The sequence below is a fragment of the Mobula birostris genome, chromosome 1 (genome assembly GCF_030028105.1).
Source record: "Mobula birostris isolate sMobBir1 chromosome 1, sMobBir1.hap1, whole genome shotgun sequence".
NCBI lineage: Eukaryota > Metazoa > Chordata > Chondrichthyes > Myliobatiformes > Myliobatidae > Mobula > Mobula birostris.
In genome coordinates, this window is record NC_092370.1 from 54,995,457 (window position 1) to 55,008,416 (window position 12,960).

The 12,960-nt window shown below is 39.3% G+C and overlaps 1 protein-coding gene across 8 annotated transcripts in view; it reads left to right on the top strand.

Moving 5' to 3' along the window:
* Window positions 1–12,960, top strand: part of ccdc178 (coiled-coil domain containing 178) — a 365,844-nt gene that overhangs the window by 273,625 nt on the left and 79,259 nt on the right. For 7 of the 8 annotated variants that reach the window (XM_072259449.1, XM_072259587.1, XM_072259559.1 and 4 more), the window contains one exon: window positions 4,383–4,517. The exons of the other annotated variant lie outside the window; for it this stretch is intronic. In XM_072259449.1, coding sequence (XP_072115550.1) covers window positions 4,383–4,517 — 135 coding nt within the window. The remainder of the gene's footprint in view (window positions 1–4,382; window positions 4,518–12,960) is intronic. 8 annotated transcript variants of the gene reach the window in all.

Genomic DNA, 12,960 nt, shown 5'->3' on the forward strand with positions numbered 1-12,960 from the left:
TTCCCTCAGCAGGTATAATGGGCTACTCTTGACTGTTTGATGTTTCAGGTCAGGTGAGCAGGACTGAGTTGGAACCACACGTCTGAGCACCATGCTGATTTAATCATGAAGATTATCCCCCCCCACCAATCCTTAAAAAACTCAACTGACCTGTCTTCACAGAGAATGGTAAAGCCATCAGACTGAAGCACTGTGTCTGAAATGGCGGAGGTGAGCTATGTTTCCATGGAGTCAAGTACACAGCAGTATCTGATGTCCCTCTAGTACTGCAAACTTGCTCTATGGTCTTCAGTTTTATTTTTCAGAGACTGTACATTTGTCAGATGGATAGTTGGGAGTGGGGGGGGGGGTGGGGTCTAAGGCCTCTGTGTTTCAATTGTACCTATAGTCCAGCACGCCTTTCCTGCTTCGATTTTCTAAAAAGGGCAACTGCAGTCGCAACCTGAGGCTGCTGTCTGGGGTCTATAGATTTTGAGGATTGATACATTTTTTGAAGTCTTAAAATTATATTGCTTACTGAAGTACCCATGGCTGTGACTGGATTTCATCTGTAGTAGTCCTAAACGGGAATTTTTGATGATTCCCATCAGAGCTGCATGCAAACAGTCACCACTCATCGGCATCATCTTATCATTTGTATTTGTTGTTCAAAGTCTTTAGATAAAGTACTTGTCACGTCTAAATAGATTGCGGTATGTTTCTGCTTTGAGACATGGGTGTGAAGCTTGCAACAATGTTAAGTGTTTGAGCGTGTGCTGGAGCATATGAACATTAGGTAAGTCTTGATTGATTGATATTGCTGGCAGTGTAGTGTTCTGAACAATGGCTAGAACTAGTGATGCAGTAGGTGAATCTGACCCTTGAAATTGCATTCACTGACCTTGATCATGCATGTAAGGTCATTGACAGTGCATATTAGTGACATGTTTTCGGAGTGTGACTCTGGTTTTGAGTGCAGCAATTATCTAGTTCCAATGCCTTAAATCAAACTCATGAGAGGGCTTTCTGATTCTCTCTGGATCAGGTGTTCCAAGCCTTTTTTATGCCCTGGACCAATAGTATTACATAAGGAGTCTGTGAACCCCAGGTTGGGGCCCCTGCTTTGGATAGATCTCTTCACCAGTGCCTCCAGTATATCATAAGAAAACTATGCAGCCCCTCTTTTTCTGTTCTTTCAGTAAGTTTCTGTTGTCATACAGCCATAAATCATCTGCTGTTTATGAAGTGCAATACATGCTTACACAAATAGTGCCAGTTACCCAAAACATTGAACACCATGTAATTCTAAATTACAGCACAGATAACATTGGCAGTACATCGGAATCATACAAGTAAGCTTGTTCTTTGAAATAGGAGCAGTGCGTCATAATATCTGCATCCTTTTGGCAGCTATTGAAGTTCTCTTCAAGAACTGGGTATCAGGCAGATCAACATGATCAAGAAGAGTGGAGGAGTGTGCAGCTCTGGAAATGTGTAGGACTTTGCCTTACTATTCACTCTTAATACCTCAGATAAGATCAAACCTCAACCTATAGAAGCTCCCATTGTTGATAAGTAGGTATGACTAAAAGAAATATTAATGTCCTTCAAACAGCTAGAGCAGTGGTCCCCAACCACCGGGCTGCAAAGCATGTGCTACTGGGCCGTGAGGAAACGATATGATTTGGTGATATGAGTCAGCTGCAGCTTTCCTCATTCCCTGTCACGTACCGTTGAAATTGAACACCCCACCCACCCCGTCGGTTTATCAATATTAAACCAGTCCACGGTGCAAAAAAAGGTTGGGGACCATAGCAACTCATTGATTAATCTGCTGAAAATATAAAATTACATAATTATTCTTATCTGATTAAGGTTCCATCTGAGATCCATAAAAAAAATAAAAAATGACCTAAATACCTTATGATCACGCTTTTCTATCTAACTTTAAAATACTCAGCATATTTTTGAATACTGTACCTACTTTGCTCACAAATTTTGAGGTGACTTTATTTGTTCAGTTTCAATTACATTCCATTCAGAATCAAAATCAGAATCAGGTTTAATATCACTAGCATACGTTGTTTTGCAGCAGCAATACATTACAATACATAAAAACTATAAATGACAGTAAGAAATATATATTAAATTAAATTGAATAAGTAGTGCAAAAGAAGAGAAGAAAATGCTAAGGTAGTGTTGATGGGTTCATTGTCTATTCAGAAATTTTTTAGCAGAGAAGAAGTAGTTGTTCCTGAAACATTGAGTGTATATCTTCAGGCTCCTGTACTTCCTCCTTGATGGTAGCAATGAGAAGAGGGCATATTCTGGGTGATGGGGGTCCTTAATGATGGATGTCACCTTTTTTAGGTATCACAGTTTGATGGTGTCCTGGATGCTGGGCAGGCTGGTGTCCTGGATGCTGGGCAGGCTAGTGTCCATGATGGAGGTGGCTGAGATTACAATTTCTGCAGCTTTTTCTGATCCTGTGTGGTTGCTCCTCTATACCAGGTGCTGAAGCAACCAGTTGGAAAGCTCTCTGTGGTACTCGTGTAGAAATATGCAAGTTGCTTTGGTGACTCAAACTCGTGGTCATGCTTTCTTTGTAATTGCATCAATATATTGGGCCCAGAGTAAATTCTCAGAGATGTTGACACCCAGGAACTTGAAACTGCTCACTCTTTCCACTTTTGATCCATTCATGAGGACAGGTGTGTGTTCACTCAATTTCTCCTTCCTAAAGTCCACTATCAATTCCTTGGTTTCACTGATATTGTGTTCAAGATTGTTACTGTGACAGCACTCAGCCAAATTATCTATCTTATTCCCGTACACCTCCTGATCATATTTGTATAGAACTGTACCATTGAATCTTGCAAAACAGTGTCATAGAGCAGGGGTTCCCAACCTTTTTTATGCCATGGACAAATACCATTAAGCAAAGGGTCCATGGACTGCTGATTGGGAACCCCTGTCATAGAGGGACAGAATCATAATCATGTAGCACAGAATCAGGTCCTTTAATCCAGTATTTCTTGACCATAAAATGCCCATAAACCAGCACTTAGTCCATAGCCTTTCTATGCCTTGGCGATTCATGTGCTTGTGCAGAAAAATGTGAAATTAGCTGCCTCTGCCATACTCTTGCAGTGTGTCCTGGTGCATTTGTAAGTTATAAACAGTGTGATATATTGGCCATCTTTGCCGTATCTGTAGACTGCTCAGTCACACAGAAACAGTACCATAATATTGAAATTAAACTTGTTTATTTCATGCGTCATTCTAATATTTCAAAATCCCAAACAATTATATAGAAACAAAATAATACCATATTCGTTGCATTTTCATTTTCTGAGACTCAGTAACTGTTTTCTGCTAAAATTCTTAACAGATCATCTTTAATTTGTCTGTTGTTGATTGTTTTCTATCATAGGAGTTATATGTCATGCTTACTCATTTTTCTCAATTTTCACTGTTGAATGCTTTGCATGCCTTGCATCAATCTGATCGAATATACTGTGATAACATAAATCAATTAACCTTAAGGAATATTCCTACAAAAATAGACTCTTACTTTAATAAATGTATATCTAATATTAAAACTTGTTTTCTACTTACTGTATGTGGTTCAAACAAAATATTTTTTCCAAATCTATAAAAATAATTTAACCCTAATTAGGAGCCCAATAAGTCACATATATTTTATATTATATCATATGTCTTCATACCTTTCATTTATGCAGAGATATAAAAGGTTATGTAAAGTATTATTCTCTGTGGTTGAAAATGGACAGTTGAATTTTATTCTTTTATTATCATTGCAAGGTAGATGGATGATGTGTTTTTCTAGAAATTTCTTTTCTGTTGTTGTTCTCCTGAAGCAGCTGATGACTGCTTAATGCTCTTTAGTTTTGTCATGCACTAAAGCACATGTTGCTAGGCCATGATAAGCCTTACAGGAATAAAAAACAGCTAACATGCCTATCAATATATTTTAACTGTGCATATTAAAGTTTAGGTGGGGCCAATTTATACAGCTTGAATAGCATAAAAGCTCTATGCTTTTAAACAAAAGGGTAAAATAAATCCTTTAGTCGCCTTTATGGAACAGAGTGAAACAGAAATGTTTAACTCATCAGCTTTGCAGTCAGTGTTTCGCCTCAACTAGAACAAAACTGCTGAAGCATTTAGAGAAAATTAACCCCCCATCCTAGCAGCCAGATGTGACTGGATTCTATTGAATGCACATGAGTGGGCTGAAAAATCAAGAGACTGTAAAATTCCTGTCAAGCCTCTACAGTACAAAATGGGCTATTGACTGCTTTCTGTATTCTCTCCATCATTCTTTTTGAACACTGCCATTAATTTCCCCTCCTACTCTGACTTTTTTTTAATCCCATCAGCTCTCTGCACTACAAACCAGGATGCATAAAGCACTAGTGGACTACTCCAGACAACGAGGCCTTTATAGTCAAGCGGAGCTGGCAACGTTCCTGGCTTTCTCTCATGAGAATGCTCAGAAAATAATAGCTGTGCAGGTATGTTTTAAAAGAGTTATGGAGAAATAATAGAATTAAGACTTAAAGGAAAATAATTGGAAATTGAAACTCAATATTAAAATGCAAACACATTATGGCATAATTGAAATTTCATATTAAGGGTGCTCATCTTGAGGTATATCTGTATGCCAATCTTTAAAGTTATATAGATATAACTAGAATTTCTTATTTTTATACATATTTAAACACAGCTAGTCCCTTCTTTGTTCTTACAATGTTTTTACTTTCATTAGCTGTTTTTTTTTGATATTATTTAAAGCAAGTATATTGATTTTGCTGCTTGAATACAGATTTTAGGATAACATAAAACTAATTTACCTCTTATTTAGACCATGGCCTTAAAAAATACCTTCTCATGCCATTGAACAAATACTTTATTTTTCAGGCGCCCCAGCAAATGTCATTCAGGGGTCTAATTTTTATCATTCTCACAGGCAAGACTGCTTTATCTGGTTTGTTTTCAGAGTCAAATATGCAGTCTGTTTCCATAATCCTCCCCAGTTCCACAAATCTCTAAAATTGTTATATTTTTCCAGTTTTTGTCATCCAGGTGCAAAGTGGGCGAGTAGCTCTTTAACTCATGCAATTGCAGTGAATGGAGTGCTTCCTTAATAAGTTCTGCATGAATGACCAAGAAAAAGGATGCAATTTCAGTTACCAAACCTCTAAACAGTGTTGCATAATGAATGGCATCACTCACTTGCATCCTATATTGGAACATATATGATACGTGTTTGCAGTTACTGCGACCGAAAATGTGTGAATCTTGCAGATTAATATCACTTTTGAATTTGTTGATAAAAACATTGATATTCAGTCACATTGCCCTTAAAAGTACACAAGAATGCAATTCAGGTTCTTGGCAATGATTTCACAATTGCTTCAGGGTTGCCTAAAGCCTTGCTGGTGAGTCATGAGAATGCTACGAGTTTATATACTGTTTGAGCGAGGTGCATGGCCAACTCTCTGGTTATTACTCCTGCCGTGGTCGTTATTTTTTTTAATGATATTGCAGGGTATGCTGCTCAGACTGGAGCTACATACAGGCATACTGTCAAAAAAGATGTTTCCAAGCACTTGAGAAAGGAAGGGAAGTTGTAGTCAATATCTTGAAACCTAATTCCTCATGAACCGCATTCCTATTTCTACTGTATGCATCAAAAGAGCAGTTTATCTGGATGCTGAGGTTTTCTAAGTCATAGCTGACACACATCATTGTTCTTCTGTGAACAAATGGCACAGCTTTGCCTGATCAGATCAGGGCACTGTTACTCTGATGGTCCTATATATTATAGAGTAGCTGATCTGTGCGATTCTTCCAAGTTGCCACATAATGCATGCATTATGGGGATTGTTAGTGCTGTCTATATAAGTAAAAGGAACTTTTAGTCATATAGTCTTAGAAACATACAGCACAGAAATAGGCCCTTCCACCCATCTAGTCTGTGCCAACTCTTTTAAACTGCCTAGACCCATTGAGCTGCACCCAGACCATAGCCCCCCATACCCCTCCCATCCATGCACCTATCCAAACTTCTCTTAAATATTTAAATTGAACTCTCATGCCCCACTTGCACACTACCCTCTCACACCCCTTTGAGTGAAGAAGTTTTTCATTATGTACCCCTTAAACATTTCACCTTTCACCCATAATCCATGATCTCTAGTTGTAGTCCCACCCAACCTCAGTGGAAAAAGCCTGCTGACATTTACCCTATCTATAACCCTCATGATTTTCTATACCTCTATCAAATCTCCCCTCAATATTCCATTTTCTAGAGAATAAAGCCCTAACTTATTCAATCTTTCCTCTCGTCCCAGCAACATCCTTATAACTTTTCTCTGTACTCTTTCAAACTTATTTACATCTTTTCTGCAGTTAGGCGAACAAAAGTGCACAAAATATTCCGAATTAGGTCTCATCAATGTCTTATACCATTTCATTATGACACCTCATCTCCTGTACTCAATGCTTCGATTTTTGAAAGGCAAATGTGCCAAAAGCTTTCATTACAACCATATCTAGCTGTGACACCACTTTGAATGAATTATGGAACTGTTTCCCAGATCTGTTTGTTCTACTGCACTCCTCAGTGCCCTACCATTCACTGTGTAAGATCTATCCCGGTTGGTCCTACTGAAGTGTAAGACCTTGTACTTGTCTGCATTAAGTTCCATCTGCCATTTTTCAGCTGAATTTTCCAGCTGGGCCTGATCCCACTGCAAGCCATGATAGCCTTCCTCGCTGTCTGTTACACCCCCAATCTTGGTGTCATCCACAAATTTGCCTATCCAGTTAACCACATTATCACCCAAGTTGTTGATAAGATGACAAACAACTACGGACTGAACACAGGTCCCTCCGGCATTCCACTAGTCGCAGGCCTCCATTCAGAGAGGCAACCAGCTACTACCACTTTCTGGCTTCCTCACAAAACCAATGTCTAATCCAGTATGCTACCTCACCTTGAATGCCAAGCACCTGAACCTTCTTGACCAGCCTCCCATGGGTCCCATTGGTCAGGAGGTTTTGTTTTTTCTTGCTTGAGTGGGGAGCTTTAAGATGAACGGACAAGCATGCTTGGAGCCAGGATCTCAAATCCTCATGGAGATAGGCTGAACTCAAGTGGTTCAAGCTCCATATAAGAATCTAGAACTCAACATGAATCATCCTCCCTTGGTTTCTGATCGCTGTGTGTGTTCTCGCTAATACAGCCGAACACCTTTATAACAATTGCCATGGGAACAGGAGCTAAGTGAAGTTTCACTGCAGGAACTGATCTCTGCAGCCACTTCCTGCCCCCTTCTCTTCATTTCTGCATTAAGGAGTCTCATATGAAGAGAATATAGGCTCTGTATGTCGAATCAGTGGCCAGGATGCCAAAATTTAAGTCATAAAGCAGGAGACTTGCTCCATCCCCCTTAGAACCTCTCAAAAACATATTTTAACATTTTGCTAGTACTAAATGAAGAATGACCCCAAATGTCTGAAGCCTTAACATCAATTAGCCCAGGAATAAGTCAGCAGGAAATTATAATTGAATCACAAATAATCACAACCCCTTCATTAAAAATTAAAGGCAACATTGTGTACTCAAAGGATGCATGGACATTTTCATCAAGATTACCGTCACTTATTCATTGTCCTCAGGAATTTCTGAGTATGAATACACCAGATTCCTATTTTGGAGTGATTGAATTTCTAGCCAGTAGCTCAGCATGAAGTTTTTAAAGAAGTTCGATATAAGTTAACTAAACTGCTGATGTTGCTATAATGCATTAAGATAAGATTACACAACATATTGCATACTTCATGTATCATACATAGTACTTGCTTAGATTTTGCAGCAAAGTATTTCTAAATGGCTCCATATGTATGAAATGGACAGACTTTGATTATGTTTATGAATAATGGGCTGAAGGTTGTATGCCTCCACCCAGATCTTAAAATCAGTGCCTGTGATACTACAATACTACAATACTTTTGCTTATCTAGTCAGGATACAGTCATGTGGGGTAAATCAGCCCTGCGTTTCACAGCTTTTCATGTTCTTTTGTCAGTGTGTTCATTCTCTAACTGTCTTCTTCTTGTAGGTCTTGTTCCATTTGCCTCTGTCTAACTGCCCCCATTAACTAATTGATCTGATTACCTCCACAGTTTATCCCCAAGTTAAAGCTTCAGCTGCAACTTTGCCAATTGTTAAAATTCTTAAGACATTTTTAGTAATTTTACATCTTTCCTTCAGAGACATCAAAAAGTTATTGAAATGAAGGCAATACCAATGAATTGTTAAAAAAAAGTTAGAATGCAATAAATATTCATCAAAAGGGTTAAACCATATATAATAGAAATGTCACTTGTACCTTATAACTGCAGTCCTGATCTTGTAGCAGGTCAAACTGGGAAAAATCCCCAACACACATGCAGTTGCACTTTATTAGGTACACCTATACTCCTGCTCTCTAATGCAAATATCTAATCAGCCAATCTTGTTTCAGCAGCTCAGTGTATGAAAACATGCATACATGGTCAAGAGGTTATGTTGTTGTTCAGACCAAACATTGGAATAGGAAATTAATGTGATCTAAGTGACTTTGACTGTGGAGTGATTGTTGATGCTAGGTGGAGTGGTTTGAGTATCTCAGAAACTGCTGAACTGGGATTTTCATGCTCAACAGTCTCTAGAGTTTGCAGAGAATGGTGCAAAAAACCAAAAATACATCCAGTGAGTGGCAGTTTTATGGACGAAAATTGCTTGTTAATTAGAAAGAATTGGCCAGACTGGGGTTTAAGCTGACACGAGAGTGACAGTAACTCAAGTAACCACATGTCACAACAGTGCCATCTCTAAATGCACAATATGCAGCAGCAGAAGACCATAAACGTACACTCAGTGGCCATTTTATTAAACACAGGAGGTAACTAATTCCCAGGACCTGACTAAGTGCTACTTCAGAATTTGTGGGAAGCTAGAGAAGAAATTGCAGAGGCTCTTGCAGAAATATTTGCTTCATTCTTTGCCACCAGTGAAGTTCCTGAAGATTGGGAAATGGTTAATGTCTTTCCATTGTTTAAGAATGGTAGCAAGGACAAGCCACCAGACTACAGGCCAGTCAGCCTGACAACAATGATAGAGATGTTACTGGAGGGAATTCCTGAGGGACACCAGCATTTGGATAGACAGGGTCTGATTAAAAGGGTTAGCTTGGATTTATGCATGGGAAGTCATGCTTGATAAATGTTTTAGGGTTCTTTTGAAGAGCTAGCTAAAAAAGTAGATGGATGTAGGGAAGTTGCTGTTGACTTTTTGGACTTTAACAAAGCTTTCCACAATGTCCTGCATGGCAGGTTGGTCTGGGTAATCAGGTCTGCAGGGATTGGTGTTGTGATTCTTGGTATTTGTTATTTATATAAAGTATTTGGATGTGAACACACAAGTCATGATCGGTAAGATTGCTGATGACACGAATTAACAGGTGTTATTGATAGTGAAGAAAGTTATTGTAGATTACAGGGGGACCTTTATCAGTTAGGGAAGTGGTCAAATGAGTTTCAATATAGATAAGTTTAGGTAATGTATTTTGGAAAGTCAAACTAGCATATGACTTATACAATGAATGATACAGCATTAGGGAGTGCAATGGAACAGAGAAACCAAGGAACAAAAGCACATAGTTCATTCAAAGTGGCATCATAGGTAGACAAGGTGGTGAAAAAGGCATTTAGCAATCTGGCTTTCATCAGTCAGAGCACTGAGTATAAGAGTAGGGACATTATTTTGCAGTTATACAAGTCACTAGTGAGGCCACACGTGGAGTTTTGGTTACCTTGTTACAAGAAAGATATGGTTAAACTGGAAAGAGTACAGAAAAGGTTTATGAGGATGGTGTGAGGAATAGAGGATCTAAGTTATTGGGGGAAGCTGACCAGCTGAGGTCTTTATTCCTTGGACTATCGAAGAATGGGGGGCAACCATATAGAAGTATTTAAAATTATGAGAGACATAGATAAGGTGGGTGATAAGTCTTTTCCCCAAAGTAAGGGAGTTCAAAACTGCAGGAATAGCTTTAGGGAGAGACAGGACCTGAGATGCAATTTTTTCCACACAGAGGTATATAGACCGAGTTGACAGAGGAAGAGGTTTAGGCTGGTACAATAGCATCATCCCAAAAAACTCTTAGATAGGCACATGCAGGGGAGGCACGTGGAGGGGTATGTGCCAAAGACAGGAAATCTGTACAGATTAGACGGAGGACTGTTTGTCATGGCCTTATTGGACTGAAGGACCTGTATCAAGGTTATATTGCTCTACGACTCTATGTTGGACACCATGTGGACTCCTGCAGTGGAGAGTATTGACTTATACAATACCTTAGATTGTTTATCAGTTTAAAACTTATTCATTAGTTAACACATGCATTAAGGTCCCAGATAAACTGCAATTAAACTTCAAATTACAGCATTCCCGCTCAGAACCAACAGTATGTACCAGTGCGAATTGGCCTAATGCATATTATACCCAATTTATTTTCATAATTCTGTATGTCTCATAAGAGATAAATGCTGTAAACCTTAACAGTGTAAAATAAACAGTTTTCTTGTTGGTTTTAAACATCCACTATGAATATCATTGAAATAACATTTTATAGTCAATTTTGATTAGATAGATTTGTCAAATTAGAAAAATAAGCAAAAATATGAAATTGAGTGATAAATAACAAATGGAAAAATTACTTCAAAATTGCAAATACAGTTATGTAGACTGACCTGTGGTGTGACTGGTAGTACCCTCATATTACCTATCCGCTCAGTTTCTGGAATAACCAACATGACATCTTAGTGAACAGCAAGGATCCCATATCAAGTCTTCATGTCTCTCGGGTAGCATTTAATTGCAAAATGACATTGCAACACAAATTAAACTAATAATGTTTTAAAACAAAGTTAAGGGATTTTGCAGGGAATATGTAAGTAAAATAATTGCCCTATTCCAAGGAGTGTTTTAGACCATAAGACCATAAGACAAAGGAGCAGATGTAGGCCATTCGGCCCATCGAGCTGATCCATTCTCCTATTTAGTCCCACTCCCCCGCCTTCTCACCATAACCTTTGATGCCCTGGCTACTCAGATACCTATCAATCTCTGCCTTAAATACACCCAATGACTTGGCCTCCACTGCTGTCCGTGGCAACAAGTTCCATAGATTCACCATCCTCTGACTAAAAAAATTTCTTCGCATTTTTGTTCTGAATGGGCGCCCTTCAATCCTTACGTCATGCCCTCTCATACTAGACTCCCCCATCATGGGAAACAACTTTTCCACATCCACTCCGTCCATGCCTTTTAACATTCGAAATGTTTCTATGAGGTCTCCCCTCATTCTTCTAAACTCCAAGGAATACAGTCCAAGAGCGGACAAATGTTCCTCATATGTTACCCTCTCATTCCCGGAATCATTCTGGTGAATCTTCTCTGTACCCTCTCCAACGTCAGCACATCCTTTCTTAAATAAGGAGACCAAAACTGCCCACAGTACTCCAAGTGAGGTCTCACCAGCGCCTTATAGAGCCTCAACATCACATCCCTACTCCTATACTCTATTCCTCTAGAAATGAATGCCAACATTGCATTCGCCTTCTTCACTACCGACTCAACCTGGAGGTTAACTTTAAGGGTATCCTGTACAAGGACTCCCAAGTCCCGTTGCCCCTCAGAACTTTGAATTCTTTCCCCATTTAAATAATAGTCTGCCCGTTTATTTTTTCTGCCAAAGTGCATAACCATACACTTTCCAACATTGTACTTCATTTGCCACTTCTCTGCCCATTCTTCCAATCTATCCAAGTCTCTCTGCAGACTCTCTGTTTCCTCAGCACTACTGGCCCCTCCACCTATCTTCGTATCGTCAGCAAACTTAGCCACAAAGCCATCTATTCCATAATCCATATCGTTGATGTACAATGTAAAAAGAAGCGGCCCCAACACTGATCCCTGTGGAACTCCACTGGTAACCGGCAGCCAACCAGAATAGGATCCCTTTATTCCCACTCTCTGTTTCCTGCCAATCAGCCAACGCTCTATCCACGTATGTAACTTTCCCTTTAATTCCATGGGCTCTTATCTTGTTAAGTAGCCTCACGTGTGTCACCTTGTCAAAGGCCTTCTGAAAATCCAAATATACAACATCCACTGCATCTCCCTTGTCTAGCCAACTGGTAATTTCCTCAAAAAATTGTAATAGGTTTGTCAGGCAGGATTTTCCTTTAAGGAATCCATGCTGAATTCTGCCTATCTTGTCATATGCCTCCAGGTACTCTGTAACCTCATCCTCGACAATCAACTCCAGCAACTTCCCAACCACCGATGTCAAGCTAACAGGTCTATAATTTCCTTTTTGCCTCCTTGCCCCCTTCTTAAATAGCGGAGTGACATTTGCAATCTTCCAGTCCTCCGGAACCATGCCAGAATCTATCGACTTTTGAAAGATCATCGCTAATGCCTCCGCAATCTCCACAGCTACTTCCTTCAGAACACGAGGGTGCATTCCATCTGGTCCAGGAGATTTATCTACCTTTGGCCTATTAAGCTTCCTGAGTACTTTCTCTGTCGTAATTGTGACTGCACACACTTCTCTTCGCTGCCACCCTTGAGTGTCCGGTATACTGCTGATGTCTTCCTCAGTGATGCAAAATACTCGTTCAGTTTCTCTGCCATCTCCTTATCTCCCATTACAATTTCTCCAGCATTATTTTCTATCGGTCCTATATCTACTCTCACCTGTCTTTTACTCTTTATATACTTGAAAAAGCTTTTAGTATCCTCTTTGATATTACTTGCTTGCTTCCTTTCATAGTTAATCTTTTCTCTCCTAATGACCTTCTTGGTTTCCTTTTGTAAGATTTTAAGAACTTCCCAATCCT